Genomic DNA, 22434 nt, shown 5'->3' with positions numbered 1-22434 from the left:
TTCACACTTTGAACGGTTATGTGCTGTCAGTACAGCACGCAATCGTACGGAAGTGTAACCGCTTCTTCTTTCTTTCACTCAGTTGTGGGGTTAAGTCTTTAAGTATTACAGGGTGTTGCAGCATGACTGTACTTTGATATGCACATATTGTGTATAACGGCAAGTTTTAATCAACCTAAAATGTAAAATATATATATATATATATATATATATATATATATATATATATATATATATATTATTGCCAGCTTGTCGAAAACCCCAAGTAATATGCAGACCGGGTTGTCACTCAATTTGTGACATGCCCACTTCTGCGCAAAAGGAACTGGTGAGGTCCTCAACTACAATATCGCCGGTTTTGTTTCAGAAGACTGCCTTTTCAAATAATTTCAGCATCAGAAATTCCTCAATGCAAAATGTGCAATTTTGTTGAAAGCACATGAAGGTTATGGTGGTATCATCATTCTGGACGTGGTTGTGATAAATTGTGATCGTGTCACTCCATTAAAAAATCAGGTTTGATACTAAACGGAGACAAATGTAGTTTCAGAAAGTCCAAAATACAACATTGTGGTCACAGTTCAGTGCAAGTAGAACCAGCCCAGATTCAAGCAAGGTCAAAGCAATAGCAAAACTAAGTAGTCCATTCTGTGTAAGTGAGCTACATCAGGGCATAGACATAAGTTTCTTGGACACATTTGGCCAGATCTGTCCACAGTCTACTGACAGGTGTACTAAAGAAATGTGTACACTGTCCAGGGGGAATTAATCCAAGACCTAGCTTTCAGCAAAGTTAAACAAATGATGATATCTGCAACAGTGCTCACATACTATAAAGCTGTTACAAAAAAAAAAACAAAACAAACAAACAATCATGAACGGCAATGCCAGTAACTGAGGTCTTGGTACTACTACGTTACTCCAGATGGATGGACAGTTTGATATCGTCGAACAGTAGGCATTTGGTAACAGATGCAGAAAGAAAAAAGGTAATTACATTATATACAAATGACTTGCAAGTATATGACCATTTAAAAAGCTCTCATGATATCTTCTGATGCCAAAGACTTTTCATCTCCAGACAGACCAGTAACCACTGGATAATTTCTACAATTTGGATAATGTACCACCAAAATGCCAGAGGTTGCTTCTGAGACTGAGACATTTCAATGTCAGACTAATCCATGTGCCTGGAAAGCAATTAATTGTGGTCAAGATGTTATCCAAAAGCCCGGTACCAGGCCAGATAATCAGTTACAAAAAGATGTTGCTCCCTGTGTGCAGCTGTAACTACAAAAAGGCTAGATGAACTAAAATTTAGCTACCAAAAGGATAATAATAATTTGCAAAGAGATACTCATTAAATACATGAGGGATAGATGGCCTTACTCTTGAACACAGACAAGGCATACAAATACTACAGAGCAAAACTGCCTGAACATGATAATTTGCTATTGTTACAAGGCAAACATATTACCTCCTTTGCAATTTGTTGAAATACTAAAATCAATATGTGAAGCATATGGAGGCCTGTCACTAACGTGCCAAGAAGTTTGCATGGTGGTCTAAAGCTTGTGTTAACATGCCAGTTACTACCAATCATTTTACTAAAAGGTCATCCGCAGATAGTAGCCACTGACTTACGAATGTTTAGACATATGTTCGTAATCCGTAACATCCAACAAACTGTTGCCCAATTTAAGACAACATTCACCTGATATTACATAATTTAACACAGTTTATTATCCACAGCATTCCAGCAGTTTGTTGAGGACTAAGGATTCACATGCACTATGTTAATTCTTCACTATCCACAGTCTAAACTGCTAAAATGATTCTTTGTCAACGTGATCCTCACAAAGCTTTTATGGCTAACCCCTCTACTCTACACAGTATCACAGGAGTAAGCCCTGCATAGCTAATGCTTGACAAAAAAGATAAGGACTGATATACCTATGCTAGAATCAACTTTACAGTGCCATGAGACATAACCAGAGACATCCTGGCCATTCTTGAGGAGTCTTAGCATGAAACTTGCATATCAGAAAACCTTACCCATGTGTTTGAATCATGGTTGACAAGGTCCTTAGCGAAGCATGTGTTCCATTCTACTACAAATAACTAGAGTTGGATACTTGAAATATCTGATCAAGATGCATAGATTATCTCTGACTTAAATACCGAGAAGCCAAATGAGACGGTTCCCAAGTACTACCTGAACTGGTCCAATGGCAGATAATGGACAAGGCCTATAAAGCTTTAACCTTTTGTTTAAACCATTTGCCTAATGGTTAAGGTGTTTGCCTTACAAACACAAGGTGCAGTGTTTGAGTCTCACAAGGTTTAATCGGCTAGGCTTAAAATGACTCGCAAGGGCAGTTAGCCTAGTACTAATCTATGAACCTATGAACCTATGAAATTGTCTGGTGGAAATGACCTGCCATAACCATAAAGTGCACCTGCCTGAACATCTTTGTGAGTATAACTATATTCAAGGACAGATAAACAATTAATATCTTTTCCTTCAGTGTGAAGTAAGTTGTGGTTATTATCATGGAGAATTCACTACCTGAAATGCTACTATAGTGTCTGTTGAAATTAGTAGTTTTACAATTATTTTCTAGCTATCTGCATTGCGTGCAAGAATGTTAAATCTAACAAACACCGAGGGATTGTGTATCAGTTTCAGAAAGATTTTCTGTCTCTCTCTCTCTCTCTCTCTCTCTGTCTCTTTCTCGGGGTGGGAGGATGAAGAGTGTACAGCTTTAAATGCATGCAAATATACATGCTGGTCACCTTACCTTCCAGTCACATGTGGTGTCCCCCAAGGCTCCATCTTGCGTCCCCTCCTGTTCAACATTTTCACAAATGAGCTTCATACATCTTGCAAACAATTGTCCCTAATTCAATATGCAGAAGACTCCACTCTCATCTCCACTTCCAACAATATCTCTGACATCCATACTCTTACCCAAGAAGCCTTTCTATCAATAGAAAAGTGTCTGTCTGATAATCAACTCATCCTAACCCCCCCCCAAAAAAAACCTCTTGCTTTTCCTTTCCCCCATTCTCTCTCCCATCATAAATCTGCCTTTGTCATCACATCCTCCAGTAACACCAACATAAAACCAGATTGCTACACAAAGCTCCTGGCTACCATCATAGACGATGAACTTAAATTTAACGTACACATCCTCCATTAAAAAAAAACACCAGAAACTGGGCATGCTCTATCACAACAGAAAATTCTTAACCTGTAACCCTAAACTCTCCCTGGCTCAGGCATTTCTCTTCCCTTCCCTTCTTTACGCCACCACAGTCCTAACTAGCATCCAGTTCACAACTCTGGACAAACACCAACAAACATACCACAAAATAGCAAGATTTGTCACTAACTCTCCTTATAACTTACACCATTGCCTTGCACTCTACTCTCTCCAATGGCTAGAACTCCCACAACAACTCCTACTATCATGGTTTCAAATCATACACTCCACACTATACAAACCAACATACTGCCCTGCCCTCTCCTCCCTAGTGTCCATTATACTCCCACTCGTACCATCCACACCTCAAATCAGCAACTCCTAGTAATTTACCAACCTAAGAAAACTGTTGGTAAACTACTATATAAATCTTCAGTTGCCCAAGCTTGGAATAAACTTCCAACACTCACTCATACGCTCCATTACCCACCATATACACTTTAAAAAAGAACTGAGAACCTACCTTCTAAACACCAAGACTTGCACTTGTCATGACCCTATCTAACTCCACTACACATCCTCACCCTACTCTATCCTAAATTCCTTATCTTTAACCCTCTTTTCTTTAGGAATCATACTACACCCCCTCCTACACCTTCCCACCTCACACATGCAGTTCAGCTCTCACACTGCACAGACGTAGCATTCCTAGAATACCACATCACACATACTTCTCCACCACTTCATTAATTGTATATATTGCTTTGAAAGTTGTATTGCAGTACATACCCTAACAAGGAAAAAACATTCTTATTACTAGTATGTATATATCTTTGATTCTGATGTACCTTAATTATTTTCTGTATCATGGAATATGAATTTTTTTTTTGTATTATTTACCTGTCTGTAACTAGAGCTTTTCTCCAAGGGTCTCCACTGAAAAAGGGTATCTCACCCAGCTGGACTAACCTGGTTAACAAATGTCAATAAATAAATAAATAGATAAATAAATAAATATGTATAAAACTTGTAGGTCTTTAAAACTGTAAGCACCACAATGCTTTTAAAGTTTGTTAGAGTTGTTGAGAAAAAGCTGTTGCAATATTAATTATCATTTACTTTGCTGCCATTTTGAGAGTCATTAAAACTGGATTATAACTTTAAATACTGTGTCTAATGCCATTAGCAGCAAAAATGGGCAACAACGGTGCAATCATCATGATACAGCACTAGTACCTTGCCTTCTGGTCTCTAATTTTTTTAGGTCATTTTGTACTGGTTCTATGAGTTTTTTAAGAATAGGTATAATTGATGCTCCCTTGTAAAGCACAGATGTTGTTCAAAACACTTTTGAGAGGGAAAAACATTCCTTCCTCTTCCCAAACCTCCTTTGCTACACCCAGAATTCTGCTAAGATACCTTCCATACCACTCAAAAGGCCAACCCTCATATACGTGAGCATTTTGAATACGGCAAACACTGAATAGGACAGTAGTTGTCTAGTTTTAATCTGTAGCTTTTTGTATCATAGGATTTCAAGGTTTTATTAAAGTTCTCTACAAACCCAGTCACCTGAGGATAGCGCACTGCTGTGCAGAGATGTTTAACTCCATAATACTGACATAATTCCTTCATTACTTTTAGACATGAATTGGGTTTCTTGGTCAGGTAGGAAGGACTTTCTTGGGAATCCCAACTCTAGAGAACAGAATTAACTCCTAGGCTATAACACTAGCAGTCACTCACTTTAAAAAGGAACAGCTAGTAGGGATGGGTGACATAACAGTCTTTAGCATTTTTGCTAGGGGTCCTATTATGGCCATTGTTATCCATTTAAAAGGGGTCTCGGTAATGGATAGTAACAATAATGGACACAAACTCAGACTGTGAAGCAGTCTTCTGACATTCAGGACAAGAGCATTAGTTTTCTGTGACTGCAAACTTTCTAAACCACAGAATCTTCCTAATTATTTGGTTCCTGCTCTTCTCTATACCCAGATGTCCTCCTAAAGTACCTGGGCCAACTTTGCTACCTCACTACTGAATGGTTGGGGCACAAATAAGTTATTATCTTGTCAGTAGCTACCAAAATAGGCATAAATTCTGATACGGGACATATTCTCAATATCCTCAGACCCACCCCCCACACACACACGCACACACCCGAGCATTCTGCATAATCTCTCAGTGTAAGGCACTCCTATTCTGCTTTTTTAATTATTATGATAAAACCCAAGGTCAAACAGTTCCTCATTCCCTTTACAAGGGTATTTCTGTGACAGTGAGGTGCCCAGTTCTTCCACTGTCATGATAGGTGCATCATCTCCTTATTGGGAAGGACAGATTTATCTTTGAGATTAAATCTCAGAAAAGAGGTTTGCCCTGCCCCTCCCCCCATCTCCTGTTGCTCACTCTCAGCTTGACTTACTATATCCTCTGTTTTTTTTCCCAGAGGGCAATTTATACTCATATCAATGTGGTATTTTAGTGTACTTGACGGACCACACTATTACTATGTTTTTACACAGTTCTAAGAATTGGGAAAGTACTTCCTGAAATGACTTCATGTGCCAGATTAGGGATGATGCCTATAGGATGTTTAGTTACCTTGTGAGCAGGGTGCATTTCTACATTCTATCATCCTTGTGAATGCAGACAGTTTCACTTGGCTCGTGGTATTTCTACTCTCAGGAACATATTTCATTCACTAGTGACAGCATGTCATAGGTGTCTCCTAGTAGATTGAAGTGTCTTCCCTGTACAAAAACTTCACATGTAATCATTTGAATTATACTAGTACACAAATACAGAGTCTTAGGGCATACAGAGGTACAAATAGCATATGGTACAGGATCAGACAGTACAGGATAATTTTGGATAATGTGCATATTGATGCATTTTATTTTCAGTCTATATTTCTGTATGAAGTTACCCAGAGGTTTTCTCCCTAGATTTTACCTCAATATTGTTCTTAACAGTTTGTCTGGGAGACCGTGGAGGTATTACCTTCTGTCCATCATAGTTTGTCAGTCCTGCAGCCACAGTGACCGACTTAACCAACAGAATGATTTGGTTCATTGTTGTAACATTCCCCTGATAAATCCATTGTCATATAACCTTAGGGAAGACTGTTGAGCAACTATTCCACGAAAATGAGCCTGACAAGTTTTCAGAGCAGTATTTGTCTCAAGGTGTAATCACGTCTGTGCAAGGTGAATCGGGTCAATCATTTAGCATCTAGGGTTCTCTGTGCTGCACATCCAACTACAAAATTATTGATCCCTAACTGCAGGGTTTACTCTCCTATTAGCTAGGATTTCATCTTATCACAGGTGTTAAAGTGATTTGGCTGTAGGTCAGAGAGCCTTGCTACAGAAATAAAGAGCCAAAATGAGAGCCCATTCTGCTTTTTATCACCCTTTTCTTTTGGACACTCATTACTAGAAGTTAAGAGGGAGGCCTCTACATCACTCCCACTGTTCAAATTTTGTAAGAAAAAGTGGGTTCTAAAAGGCAGTCCCATTGTGCTGCTAGGATTTGTTAACATATTGAAGTATATGGTATATAAAATCATGGCATCATACCTCTCAACCTCTTACAGCAAGAAATCTGGGCAAAGCCTAAAATAATGGGGGGATAAAGGATCAAAAATAGGGACAGATTTGAAATATTGCTCTTATAAACTTAGCTGATAGAATAACATGATTTGTATTACCATGCATTTTCTAAAGGATATGAAGTCTGAAACTCAAATGTATGTCATTATTTAGTGACTTCAATCATCAGTGATATGCCAGAAAACTACATATTTTATGAGGAACAAACCAAAAATATGAGGCAAAAATCTGGACATTTTTCAAAAATCTGTACACTTGAGAGGTACGTATGGCATATAACAGTAATTGCATTAGTTTGTTTTCCTCCTTTGATGGTCAGACTTTGTTGTAGGGAGAACTGAAATATTTTCCTGCTGCAGTCTGTTCATTTCTTGTTAGACAGCAACATTTTTTTACAAAGGGTCTCCATCAGCTGTTCTGAATGTGCAGTCTATGCTTTAGAGACGCCAGAACAATCTGTTAAACTGAAACACCTGCTGGCTCTAGCTACTTTCTTTGACTTTTATGCAGACAGACTCTGCATTCTTCTCTTGGGTGTGTCAGTAACAGAACTTTGCAGCACACTTTGGTCATTAATAGTTCTGACCCAACAGTGTGTCAGTAACAGAACTTTGCAGCACACTTTGGTCATTAATAGTTCTGACCCAACAGTCTATTTTATTGGGAGTCAATATCATCAAGAATCATATGTAACCAGGTAATTTGGATCTTCCAATATGTACATTCACTACCTTACCCAAAATAGAGGCAGAAGGCATATGCTTTAATAAAAGTTGTCAGCTTTTTTATTTTAAACAAACACACAGACACACAAAAAGCAAAATTCCAGGGGTAGAAATTAACTTCCTTCAGCAGGAAACTTGTTAAAGTTTAGTCCAAACGTACAGTCTATAAGTGGCAAAACTGTTTTCTGTGTCTGTTAGTAAACAAAATGAAAACAGTACCTTTTTCTGAGGTTCCATGACAAGAGACAAGGTTTTGGCATTCAGCTTTCATAGTCACAGCATATATATATCACATAGGTCAAACCAGAAATCGGTTCAAAGTGAATTAGCTCTGAAGCCTTTTTTTTTAGTTACAGTTCTTCTAGATGATACATGCCTACATCCAAGTATTTTCTCACGGTCTCCTGACTGACTCCATAGTCATTTCTAAATTGTAGATCCTTGCCTGATTTTCCCCACAAGGCTTACTGCTGTTATACCTTTACTCTGACTCTGGACTTTAATGCAGGCTGTATCCTGTCTCACCCTGAGCCTCTTATGTTAACCCTTACCTGATCCCTGATGTTAGATAAGATCACACTTTTGGAAGCTCTATAATGCTTCACTCAACCCTGTACTACAATGTTATAATATCTACAAATATCTATATGCATACACACACAATCAAACTCTAGGATGTTTACATCTGTTTTGTCAATACAATTTTGTCAAAAAAACAGGTGGTTAGCAAGTGTGAGACACCGACAATCCCCATGGTTGGGGAATATGCCTCTTCCCCAAGGGATTCTGCAATCTCAAAGTTAGTATATAGGATTAGCAGACGGAATTTGGGGCAGAGGAGCTTGCCCCTCTGTAAAAACAATGCTTTTGTCTTTTTTTGTATTTGTATGCTCTGAGGGTATTTCTCAGCACATGTGTAGTGATGTGTCGACATTTGCTTGTCAGTTATAACAACACTGATGTTTGGGTATTTTTATTAGTTTCAGCATACCTACATATATCTATATCAACATATATATATATATATATATATATATATATATATATATATATATATATAGATATATATAGATGTATGTATGTATATGATTGTTTCATTAAATACTGATTGCTCACAAAAGAGAATGAAAAAGAATGTTCATTTTAGAGTAAATCAAACTGCCAAAGTAAAACTAATGTGTAAAACTAATTTTTTTGCATGCAGCAAGCTCTCCTGCACCCCCATACCCCTGCTAATTATATATGCAAACTCTGGGGTAAATTCCCTTTCCCCTGCTGCAACACAATCTCATACAGAAAGCTGCCAGCAAAACCACCATTAGCAAGAACATTTGCTGATATGAGCGTTCATTTTTTTTTACATTGTTGAAGAGCATTTGTTCATATATGTTCTTGCTCTTGTAGATGAAGACTAGATAGATAGATATGGATTTAGAAATGTCTGAAACACAATTAAACCTTTGCTTCAGGACTACCCTGCCAAACCCCTGTATGTAAAGGGACTCATTCTCCAGAATATAAGGGCATTGGTTGCAATGCCCACATTTCCTCATCCTACCTTTATTGACAATAGTTACCTTGGTTTCAAGAACGTTTTTAAATGACTTATCCCTCTTATGTACAACCACCGGATGGTCACCTTGTTTACTTTTGAATTGTTGTTCCATGTCAAAAAGTATCCAGTTGTGGTTTAAGATTTCTTTTATTTTACCAAAAAATGGGCTAAAAGTAAGTACCATGGAGTGGTGAAATGATTTCCTAGTTTTATTTGTGGAACTATCTTCAATTCCACTGAAATCATTGTTGAATGTCCTCCCTAATAATGGTAAAAAATGTCCATCCATTCTTTTTGTAATAACTTCCTGAAATATAGGTTCTAAAAAATATTTGGGATAACCTCATCCTAACAGCATGTTCTCAAGAATCCCAATTTCCTTCAGAAAAAATTCATCTTCACTAACCATCCTTGCCAACCTAACTCCTTGACCCTTCACCAAGGATCTCTTTTGGTGCACTGGATGGGCACTAGAAAAGTGCAACAGTGTACTGGAGTAGGTTGGCTTCCTATATAACGTGGAAGTAAACCTATGGTTAACTTTATCCTTGCAAATAGTGATGTCTAAAAAGTGTATACTATCATCATTAGTTTCCATTGTGAATAGGGTTGCCAGCTGTCCGGTTTTTGACTGGACTGTCTGGTTTTCAGACAAATTGTCCGGTTACCAATTTCATTCAAAACCGGACATGTGAAGTCTGGGTTTTGTGCCACTGCCAAATTTGTTTTTACCGATGCAGTCTAGAAGAATTAATTTTACGTATGCATAGAAGTGCATCAGTCTGCACTTCCTGCCCTCCCCCTAACGGCTAACACTAATCTATTCAGTGAATGACTTTCCAGTGCCTGACAGACAGCCCGTGAAAAATACACTGACGCTATATATAATAAAAGCATGACCAAAATTGTCCCACATGCCAGCCCTCCGGAACCTCCCCCTTTCTCGCTCACTACAGCCAGTCTGCAGTCTTAAGAAGGGGGAACTCTAGCTACAAATAGGGACACTTTAAATGTTGCTCTTACAAACTTAGAAAAATGATAGCTGGATCCAGAACATAAGGACACTTGCGTTTTTTGTGTGATCATCTCATCTGGTAGGTACAGAAACGTTAGTCTGAAAAAAAGAATTGCTTTTTTGAAAATCTATTGTTGCCAGTCTAGAAATATTGTAGAAAAGTGGATACTGTCACTGCTAAGCACTTAAAAGTTAAACTCTGCATGGACATGTATTGTTGCTTAACTGCTGGTTACATTAAACGGGTGACGTGACATTAGAGCAAAAGAGTTTATTTCATGTTTGTTTACTTCCTATTTAGATATACGAGTTAGCAATTGCTTCAGTATGCTTCATCAGATCAGTCATTCCTGGCTGCTGCAGATTTCCCCAAGCACATGTTCTTTGCTTGTTGCCTTTTCAGATGTCCAGATGCGCCACTTTTTTTAATACGAGATTTTGCAGCACCGCCAGCCATACCGAGTGCATGTCTGAGCTTCACCTACCCAGGCTACCCCCAAGGCTCATGCACTTGTAAAATCCAAGCTGCTTTATCGTTTCCTATAACAGTAAGGTGTTTCAGCTTAAAAATAACAGGTTCATGCATCTTATAGAGGGAACTTGGGAAATATTATCTGTCCTAAACTCTCAACATATTTGCCATTTTCCATGTCTTTTCATGGGAAACAGATACTTACTTCATATTAATTATTTGAACTACAAGAATGTACTGTAATTGTGGAAATTGTTTAGCATGTGAATTGATTATGTGCAACAGTCCGATTCCTGTTTGTTGAATGGGAATTTATTTAGAATACATTTTTTTAACTTGTAAACTAGCAGGAGATACTGTCTTTGGTGTAAATGTCCAAAAATATTTATAGGGGAAACTAAAAGAGAGGTAAAGAGAGTTTTTGAATTTGGGTGATATAAGAAGTTGTATGGGTAATAGTCCAGTGGCCCATCATTTTATCTCACAACAACAGCATGAATTAAATAATAGATGTCAAATTTATGGTACTTATGCAGAGTCCACAAAATTGGAAGGTAGATTTAAAGAGTTGGCTTCCATAAAAAGAGGTATATTTTAGTTTGAAATACCAGGCATGCATACCAAAAGGTTTAAATACTGACATTAATTGGATTTGGTTGCTTTTACATAATTTTTTTGAGATGGTATTATTGAATAAGTGATCATTTATTTAAAATTTGTCCACCTGGAAGGCTTGCAATTGCAAGCCAATGCACCAATGAGTTTTAATGTTTCATGAATAAATGAAGTAAACCGGCTGAAAGCAGGCATCCGGAACAGAAAAACAAGGGCATTTCCATCAGCTGATGTCACCGTTAGGTCACAAAATGGGTGGAGCATAGATGGGAGAATGGGTGGGAAAGGGTGGAGTTATGGGTGATGCGAGGGGTGTGACCTTGATCTGGTTTTAGCCACAAAGAAAGATGGCAATCCTAATTGTGAACTGTAAAAAAATCAAAGAAATCATGTAGTAATTCATAGGTCCCTTCCCATAGGATGAGAATATCATCCAAATAACATCCATAGAATTTACAATATTTAAATAATTCAGATGTAAAAACCATGGAAGTTTCCCATTTGGCAAGGACAATGTTAGCAAATAGGGACACACATGATGCCCCCATGGCTACCCCTATCTTCTGAGTTATGGAAGTGGAGCAGGAAGAGCAAGTGGCGTGTACAAAAAGGTCAGACTCATATTCTTCACACACCCCACACACACACATACACACAGTAAAATTAATAAGTATATGATGAGTTGGACAGTATTTATTGATAACACTTCAAGATGTCACAATGAAATAATATCATTAAGCATTTATGTCCTTTATACTTCCTTAACCCCTTCACAACCAGAAGCCTGACAAGAGGTATGTCATGTGCTCAGCTCATCTCCAGAAGTTCTTTGTTATAGCAACAGTAAACTTGTATCCTTTGTATAGCTCCTTCTTCTTTCGGCTTTTTCCTGGTTAGGGGTCGCCACAGCAGATCATCTGTCTGCTCATGATTGGCAGTGGAGTTTTACAGTGTTGAGTTGCAAGCCCGGCACCCAACCTTCCACAGAAGGCACACACTCACACCTAGGGCCAATTTAGTGTGTCCAATCCACATACTGTATGTCTTTGGGATGTGGGAGGAAACCGGAGCACCTGGAGGAAACCCACGCGACCACAGGGAGGACATGCCGACTCCGCAAAGAAGGCACCCCAGCTGAGAATCGAACCAGAGAACCTCTTGCTGTGAGGTGACAATGCTAACCGCTGCACCACCGTGGCTGCCCATCAGTTTGAAATCACTGAATGCTATTTTTAACAGGGTTCCCTTACTGTAAAGTACTTACTTATGACCCATATTATATTTTATCCAGGCCCACCAAATCTTGTAGGAACTGGTATTGTTTTAAAAGACTGTTTAAAAGACTGTATGTGTAATATGCTTTTCAGAGTTACTAGATTTGTTTTAGTTTCATCAAACCATAATTTCTAATGGCCTCAGTCACCATTTTATAGGCTGATTATATTTTCCTCCAAAATCAGAATGAGTGAACAGACTTGTAAATCAATGCTGCACTGACTTTCTAAAAGTGCACTCTTTACTTTCTTTAAAAACATCTTAAACCCACATATGCTGACATTATGGACATTATTGGCACCATTTTCTTGTCTAGTACTCAAGCCATCAGCTTCCATACGTTTAACCAAAGGTTTTGATTTGTGTATTACACTTACATTTTCTTCATTTTCTTTCCATCCTTCCAAGTATCCTGCCATGTGTTGCAAAATCTTGCTTGTGCGCATAGATTGCATTTGTTGCCAATATGGTATGTGTGTGTTTGGCTGAACAGGTACAACATACCGCTGAAGAAAGACATATGAGAGCAGGGGGAGGTGCTGATGCTTACTACTGCTCTGATTGTGCAGAAAAGGAAGCCCATCTCACTTTATGTGCATGCATTATGAGCATGTAAACATTTCTTTGCATTTTAAATTATTTTCATATAACTTGCAGCTATTTTTAACCAATGTTTTCATATTATTTCTAATTTGGTATAATTATTTATACTGTAGCTGCTTTTGTAGTATTTTTTAAAAACTCTAAAATTATTATTATTATTAAAATGCTTTGTAATATGTTGGAGCTTTTCTCCCCAGGCCTTCTCTGAAAATGAGCTCCTACCCAGTCAGACTTTCCCGGTAATCAAATGTCAGCAAATAATTAATAAATAAATAAATGCCTTGAAAACATTCTAGATATTTGTAATGGTGCCTGCACACTGCAATTGTTACCAGAGCAGCTCCACTGTTGTATGCTGATTACAGTGTGCACTGGGATTTCCTCAGTGCACAGATCAATTCATTCTCAACATAGCAGAAATTGTCTTTAGATTATCACAAAGAATAAATACAGAAAAAAATGCTTGAATGCCTTGATATTGAAGTCTATATCCATTGTCTCAGTCTGAGCACACATATAAGGGCAGAATTTTAAGAACAGAAATTACTTGGAGAAACTTCACCAAAAACAAGAGGTTAAGCTCCTTTTGTCTTATAGGATTAGATTTGAAAAAAAAAATCTTTTTTATTTGCATGTAGAAGAGTTAAGGGTGTTCTATGCTTTTATGCAAGGCTTACCAAGATCAGAAGCTGTCTAACACGCTAGATCTCAAAGCTGCTGAACCCAAGTGAACTCTGAAACATCGTCAAAAAAACGACCTGAAATTAATACATATTGAGGAACATGCATGTTTAACACCAGCATGGATACAAGATTGAAGAAATTATCAGTTAGTAAAAGAAAATACACCTTGCCGTCTTTCAAAAAATTAGTTGGATGTTTTTATAGACAAAGCAATGCATGATCTGTTTGGACAATTGAGCTGGCTTGTGCACAGATTAGCTCATTTCTTTGCCTGAAATGAAATGAAATGGAATTCCCCAAGTGGTATAACAAACTAATGTAAGACTGATGATTATTGCCCACAGGGCAAAGGCAGAATATAAACACACGTCTGGTTCAATTGTCAACAAGTGAAGCAGTTTTAGCTGGTTAACAGAAGATACCAAAATGCATGCAAAGGTTGCACATTTTCTTGCAATGGTGGATATTTTGAAATATCCAGGACTGAAGTCCAACCAGTATGCACTAGTCAGTTATTAATTCATCTACTTATTGTGCATGTGCATGTAAACTGAATGCCACTTCTCAAGTTCTGCATAGTAACAGTATTTTATGAAAGGTACAGCTATTTTTAAAAGAATACTTTATTTGATGGAAGGCTTCAGAGTTCAGTGCAAGTGCAGAAATGATCTATTGACTGATTTGAACCACTAAATGGTCTTTTGTGGTGAGTACTCCCTAAATTTATCACTGTTCAGTTGTTGCAACATCAGACATCTTGACACCACATTCAGTATGAGAGATTTATGTTCTTCCTCTAAATGGGGCACCCTTTCTTGCAAAACTCTTGTTTTAAATACTCAGAATGTTGCATATGAAGTGCTGCATTTTATTTTAACATTTTCGTAAGGTGAACAGCACTACATCCTCACTTTCAAAAACTGAACTCTATTATATCATTACACAAGTAGATCTGCCAGTAGTTACATATATTAGAAGAGACATGCAAAAGTCCCCTAGATAAAATCACTTAATGTAAAGCTGAGCATAACACTTACCAGCTCTGGCTTGGTACAGCCAAATGGACAAAATGATGAGTGGGAGCCCTTGCATCATAGTGAACCTTCCAAAGAACAGCATACCAGAGAGACCTCACTCGTGTATTATATAACCTTTAAAGTCACTTCCTCTTTCATTTTTAGTACAACACAAGCATCTGACTTCAGTCTTGGAGTGCTTACTGGTCATCAAACTTTTGCAACTTCCTTTCTCAGCAGAAGCCTGGAAATGTCTACCTTCTTTCCCCATTGTACATAGTTTTAAAGCTAAGGATGTTAGAACTTTGTAAAAAGTATAGTTTCATCCCTGTTTTGCTGTGTGTGATACATAAGGCCATGGAAATCAAACAAAACAACCAACCAGTGTATTTGTTTTACAAATGGGGAGCGAGAACCTCCACTGGGGGTCCAGGTGGGGAATAATGGGGCAAGAGCTGAGCTGCCGATAGTCAGCTAAGGGCACAATATGAAGAACAAAAAAGTGTGTGTGTGTGTGTGTGTGTGTGTGTGTGTGTGTGTGTGTGTGTGTGTGTGTGTGTGTGTGTGTGTGTGAAGAATATGAGACTTACCTTTTTGTACAAGAAGTATGAATCTAACACAGCAAAATCAAACAGAAAGTAAAATCATGACTTAAACAACATTACTCTTTGTAGGATTTACAGCCAAGCGAGTCCAGTTCTGATACACATGTACCTGGTTTATAACCTGAAAACAATTACTCTTTTTTTGCTCTCTAGTATGGAAATAATGTTGCCTGAATTACTTTGTTTTGCTAAATGCAGAGCTACGTTATTGTCATGCATATGTGGAGCACATGTTTGTAGTCAGGGTAGTTGCTATGCAGCTAATGCAGTGTTTTTGTTGCGTTTCCTACATCTTCCCATATTTAATTTATCTGCAGCTTGGAACAGGAAACCCCTATGTTAATAAAATGTCACAATAATAATTTTCTTCTTAGACCCTCCGTAACTATTTTTGCTTTTAGGACTTATTTAATGTCTGGAGAGTATTGCTCACAGGTCTTCTGGCAGACATTGTTATTCAAAATTAAAATCAAACATGAAGGAGCAAGAGTGGTTATAATGTTTTTTGTACTTTTGTTATTACTTCTTTATTTCATTTTATCGACCAAATAATTCTCAACGAATCAAAGGCCACTTAACAAAGAAAACCAGGGAAGAAAAGCTCTACAATTAAAACTCTAGGGACAGTTTAGAACAGCCACTTAGCTTAATTAGAAGAAAACCCACAAAGACATGCTAAACGATGGTTATCTGTTGTAACATGCTTTGTAATTGAATTGCATCATATTAAGTTGCTAGTTAGCGTATCCTGCTCTCTGTTCCTACTTTCCCTTTGTATTCCTGCCAATCAGCCAACTGCTCTTGGCTCCTTGCTCACTTTCACCTCTGTCTCTATATCACCTCACTGTCCTTCTCGCTCATTTCTTTCCCCTTGCTAATCCCCCCACTACTAACTCCCCTACCCGACTTACTCCTCTTAGATAACTCTGCAACCATCCTCTCTCCTCCTAGCTATATGTGACCGAATTCTACTCCAGTTCCTTGCCCTGTTTCTCACCATTGCTCTTATTGTTGTTTTTGTATTCTAGATTTGCGACCACCCTATTCTGACATTCACAAGCAAACGGACCCTACCCTGTCACCAGCAACTTACTACAGCCTGCTTTATAATAATGTATGTGTAATTTTTCTCATTGCAGAATTAATTTGCAAAATAATCTAATTTAGCCTGCTCTGTCTTTTCCTGCTCCTTGCATCACTGGGACAAAGCTAGCGCCCCCCCCCCCCCAACCTCCCAGTATATTCATTTCCTCTGCCTCGGGCTTGCCTTCTCACACACGCATCTCAGACCTTCACGCTGCAACAACCAGCTAAAACATTTGTAGGTTAACTCTGCCCCAAATCGCTCCAAAACACCACACCTCAGACTTCCACCACCACTTAGAAGATTTCCGTCTGGAGAACTCTGAATAGTGCACAGTATTCTACTGATACAGAAAAGTAAGTCATTACTTACTCATTATTTTTCTGCTGTCGAGACTTGAGACTAGATCTCACCCCAACAAAACATCAGATGCAGGCACTCTACCTGATGTCCTAAGCTACCACCTCCCCGCATATATCTGCCAGTCTTCAAGATCCCTAAAACTCCTACACCACTATAAGGAATCTCGCAACCTAACAAACTTCAACCCACTACTCTTCTCCGAAACCCTCCAAACTATAAACTGGAACATACTAAAAACACTCCCACTAGACAATGCCGTTGATTATTTCCTTCATCAATACACTAAACCAACAAGCACCAATTTGTATAAAGAGAATAAAGAGCAGCCCTGGCCCTTGTCTGACCAAACCCACTAAGGATCTCATGCATCTTAGAGATGAAACCCTGAAGTCCCACAGAAAAAAACAAAAATCAAGACTCCCTCTTGATCTTTAAACAACTCCGCAACCAAGTAAAGAAACTAGTCCACAAGGATAAACAAATATACTACACAAAACTTCAATCCAGCCACAATCCAGCCACAATCTAAACCCCATAAATTTCTGGAATTCCATTTCCTCCCTCCTTATCCAGGTACCAGGAAAAATCCATGCCCATAGCCGGACAAGTCTCCCCTAGAAATAGCATCCCTATTTAACTCCTTCTTCATAAACTGCATAGCCGATATCACTGCCACCTTTCCTAACACTAGCAATACTAATAGCACTCCTTCCCCCAACTCCCCCTCCCCCACCCTAATGTCCCAACACTCACCTCCCTTCACATAGTGATTCAGACACTTGATGGTGCAGGCAAGGGAGGATGGAACACTCTTCCTGGGGAGAGACACTATGAGCCTCAGTATGTTTACGCCTAGCACTTTATTAGATGACTTAGCCTCAGCAGGTATTTGGAGGTAGGTCTTGAGTGGTGGATGGACTGCTTGCATGACCACCGAGCTGGAGATAGCAGTCTTGTCAAGAACATGGGGAAAAGTATGGCACACATAATAATGGAGCATGTATTATGTTTGCAGTGATGTGGGAGCCCATGTCACCATCAAGACGTGAGGTTAGGTTAATAAATAAATAAGAAATGCTATCATTGCCAGCTTGCCAACCTTAGCACTATATCCCCAGTGGTTGCTTAGTTGATGTCACTCCCCAGAGAACTCTCACCCTATAGATCTGGTGGAATGCTCCCAACTCCCACGTAATGAATGGACTCAAATCCCATTGGGGATTACTTGATGGCTGGCAGGCAAAGGGGGAAAACACAGAAAAGAAATAAAACATAAATCACAGGGAGGAACTACAGGGTTAAGCAGACTGTGAGAGAAGAACTACAGGTTATCTTGGAACTGGGGTAATCCAGGAGTTCAATAGTTTACTTCCATTTTAACATGTCTCACAACAAAATATGTCAATAAGTAAAGATATTGTTTTATTTTTAATATTCAGTAATAGCATATATTCCTGATACTTAATCAGAAATAGCCTTAAGTTCATGAAACCAGCATGGAGAGAAGGTTGGGGTGGTAGGTGGACAGGGGGGTTAGCTGAGCGGTCCCACAAATATGGTTCAAATTGGGTCTTATAATTGCTAAGGCCAACCCTGCTGTTAGTCTTCACATTTTCTCAAAGAAGCAGCAACCTTGGAGTGAGACCAATATTGGAAAGACATGTGGAGGTGCATGGGCCCCCCCCCCACCATAAAATGCTTACGTTTGCCGTATTTTGTCACATTTATCCTTTCATCTCCACTTACATTATGACAAACTTGAGTATGTGCATTCTGAGTTTTCTGTCTTTGAGCACATCACCTATAAGGTTTAATTTCCAAGCCTTAGTGATCTGAGCTTGGATAAATTCAAGAGACATAGCGGCTGCACAATATTCCATCTAGGGTGTCATCATGATATTCTTCTCTCTCCCTCTCTCTCTCTCTCTATCTATATATATATATATATATATATATATATATATATATATATATCTATATAAATATATGCTGTAATGCTTATCTTGATATTTATGCCATTCTCATGCCTTGTTACAGTCAATGTGTTTTAACAAAACCACACAGACCTGTTGAACTTCCATATTATCTCAGCGTTTTGCTTAGAAATGGCATTGTTCCCACACTATTCTAACTATTGCTGAAAGTTTATTTTAATTTATGTAATCACTTGTTAAGCTAGATACATTTACTAATATATGCTGATCATTTCCTGCCATAACACAGGTCACAAGGGCAATAGTAAGGCCTATTATGTAGAATTCATTTAGAGCAGTCACAGAGAATCATGTTTTGGCAAATGGGAGGGAATTAGAATGACTAAAGGAAACGCACATAGTTGTAGGGAGAGCATACACAACCCATATGGTTTGTTCAGCTACTTATACATTCTCCTAAAATGCTTCCCGGATCCAGTGAAGCCATTTTATAGCTTTAGGTTTCTGCCCCCTATTTTGTATGTGCCCTTTAACCTGAGATGCCCCTCCAATTCCTTTTATGTGTCAGACTGTTTCTGCTACAGTTTTCATGTTCAGCCAAGTGAGTTATTTTTCAGTCCACTCTGCCAACAACTATTCAGCACTAACACACCTCATGCTTTACTGCGCTGGGATTATTTTCCTTCCATTTCTGACTGTAGCAAGCATTTCTGATTTTGTGATCAGAAGTCAACTCCCATCATAGTATCTGTTATTATTAGTTTTTGTTTATATTTGCTAGTGTTTGTTTTCCTGCTGTGTGAGACTGACTATTCCATAGTTATCATAAATGCCACATCAGAAGGAGAAGCTAAAGAAACCACAGTACCTCTCTATCAGTTTTCAAATTAAGCCTGATCTTATTATGTTCTAGGACAATAACTGGACTGGTACTCAAAATCAAATGGTTAATCAGACCAGTTGTCAACTGAAAACTCTGTTGAGCCTGAGCAACAGCAGCTGTCCACTATGGGAGGATGAGCAGCGAATGCACTGAGAAATACAAAAGTTGTGAGACTGCAGTTACTAATTATACTGGACTAGCCACTGAAGCGGTGCCTGAAAGACAATGTTGTCTCCACTAACAAAGATGTGCAAGCACTACAGAAGCAAGATTGCCAGGAGGAAAATGTCTTGCACTTTGCTGTAGTGTCTCTCATCCAGATCAATGGGACACATTATCACCCTGTCATTACCCAGTACAGGGCTCGCTAATGGAGCTGGGCCCTATTGGGTCAAAAGATCCAATTAGCCTAAGACTGGCCCTGACAGGAAGTGTGAAACCTAATTTGATCTTTATTTTGGATTCTGCAAGATGGGAAATCTATTTCACTCTTTATTTTGCAGGTTGCAAAATCAAATTCCTAGAAAGCAATGACACAGTACAATATAATCTTGCTAAAACATGAAACAACCATATACAGTTGAAATTCTACAAGCTCAAGGAATTGCGACATGAGCTTGGGTGACTCAAGCAAGTGACTGTAAGCCTCAGTGCTGTTATAGTGTTGTGGGACTTTCAGGGATATAAAGGTCACACTGCTGGAAACAGTACTGTGTAAGACAACCAAGAATTGTACAGACATGAAGACAATGTCATATGAGTTGAAACGTATATACCCTGAACTTTTTTCAGTGAAAAGAAGGAAGGATGGGGAAGAGATGACATTTATAATTAAGCCATCAGCTCAATCACATCTTAAGTGACAAAAGGATTGCTGTCTACACCTTGCTGAGAGTACAACTGTACAGGTGGACTGGTTTTACTGCATTTCCAGTGTTGGGGTACATCTGACTGAGAGACCACATAGATTGCAGTTTATCTTGACTGATGCAGTGATGCAACCAAGGAGCTTAAACATATAAAAACAATTAGTTGAACAAATAAAGCAAGTCACTACTTCACTCACTGCTTTACTTGTTCAGTTACATTTTTTTACACATTTAAGTAGTTTCCTCCAACAGCACTTTTTGAGACTTGTTCTGCGACCAGCACTGACGTCATTAGTGTAAGGTATAGGAAAGCATAAATGACTTATTGGGGAGTGTGTTTGGGGCAAAGCTGGATAGGAAGGGCAAATAGGTCAGCGATGCTTGATAATCACATCAAGGGAACGTAGTGCAATCTCCGTGTCTTTCTCTTTCTCATTCTCTCCACTCTCCCTCTCTGGATATACATAGATGGGTACTAAATAGGCAGCCTAGCTCAAGAAGATGACGACCTGCTTAAAGAATAAAAGTAATTTTGCAGCATGGATTTAGACTGGAGAGACAGACTTTATTTTTGTGACTCACACTTTAATCTTTTGAAAAGCATAAAAGTGGACCTGTATCACAAATGTACACAATTAATGTTAAACAGGGGCACTAGAAGCTGCTGAAGGTTGTGGAGGCAGAAGGCAAAAGGGGTACTTAGTTTTCTATTACCATAACAGAAGTATATCTGTGACACAAGATACATATAGTGTAAATATGAGTTATGTTTGGAATGACTGCATAGAAATTTCATAGAAACATACAAATGAAGCAAAATTTTCACCTGCATAGTATGTGATCCAACAGCCATATGTTCAAAAGTTAGGGAGAAAAATGCAGTAGTGCTATAACACACTTACCCCTGCACATGGAGAGCAACCACCACAGAAGAGTTAAACACATAATTCAGACTGTTAAACACTTCAGTCGGACTTTAGAAAAAAGTCCAAATGAAGTGTTTAAAAGCTTCCCAGGACTCTTTTGTGGGGACTGCTGATTGCTGTTAATGCTCTAGTATATGACTAGAGCTTAACAATACTAAGAGATACCTGCTAAAAGCCACACTGCAAGTCATTACCTTTTAAAAATAAGACATAAAATGCATCACAGAACACCATGACATTCATTTAATTATTGATGAATTTGCTATGTTGTTAATGAGGCAACTGCACTGATCCAGACCACCTTTTTCAACCATGACTTTGGACAAAGACAAATTACATAGCAGTTCAGAAACTACAAAGCAATGTTTCTCTTTCAGAATAAAAAATGTGGTGCACAAGAGTTGTACGGCTTTAAGTTGTCCAGTAAGTCACGACAGATGATAAGTTATCTACAACAAATATGCATTAGTCCACAAAATTGCATTTACTAGTTTTTAATATTTTCCTTTTCTTGTGAAATTAACAAATGATGTTTGATAGAAAAAAGCACACACAATAAACTCAGCATTAAAAGAAATACAAATCACAATGCATGGTTATGACTAAAAACCAGTTTGAGAGTTCACAGCTAAAGAAGAAGAAATACATATCTCAGAATCAAATTTAGGAAAGCTAATTATTGTTAGATGAAACTATCATTATAAAATATATATTTCCATCCAAAGAAAAAGCCAACTGCAACCTATATCTCAGCATGGAATGTATTCAGTCTAACCTGAGTCATAAAATATTAAAGTTAGGTAAATTCACTTTTAAATTTTCTGACTCATTTCATAAGCTTCAGCTTTCTTCATAATTCTGGAAATCCAAGGTAGAAATCTGGAGATCTGTGCATAAACTCCAGGTGGTTTGTGTGTTCCAAAAGAAACTATGCCTTCTGCCACACCATTGCATACCAAAGGGCCACCAGAATCTCCCTATATGAGG

General features: G+C 38.4%; 2 protein-coding genes across 2 annotated transcripts in view; both read right to left on the bottom strand.

The window, feature by feature from the left end:
• LOC122787268 (chymase-like) overlaps positions 1-14868 on the bottom strand; it is a 240637-nt gene extending 225769 nt beyond the window's left edge. Inside the window, exon 1 of the mRNA XM_044053888.1 lies at positions 14805-14868. Within this exon, the coding sequence (XP_043909823.1) occupies positions 14805-14862 (58 nt within the window). The 5' untranslated portion in view covers positions 14863-14868. The remainder of the gene's footprint in view (positions 1-14804) is intronic.
• Positions 14869-21925: 7057 nt separating this feature from the next.
• The window catches only part of LOC122788334 (duodenase-1-like), a 66246-nt gene continuing 65737 nt past the window's right edge, over positions 21926-22434 (bottom strand). Inside the window, exon 5 of the mRNA XM_044055411.1 lies at positions 21926-22424. Coding sequence (XP_043911346.1) covers positions 22260-22424 — 165 coding nt within the window. The 3' untranslated portion in view covers positions 21926-22259. The remainder of the gene's footprint in view (positions 22425-22434) is intronic.

Source organism: Protopterus annectens, chromosome 13.part0 (genome assembly GCF_019279795.1).
Source record: "Protopterus annectens isolate FY-2018-M chromosome 13.part0, PAN1.0, whole genome shotgun sequence".
NCBI lineage: Eukaryota > Metazoa > Chordata > Ceratodontiformes > Protopteridae > Protopterus > Protopterus annectens.
The sequence above is the reverse complement of the archived record's forward strand: the minus strand, read 5'-3'. Positions and strand labels throughout refer to the sequence as shown.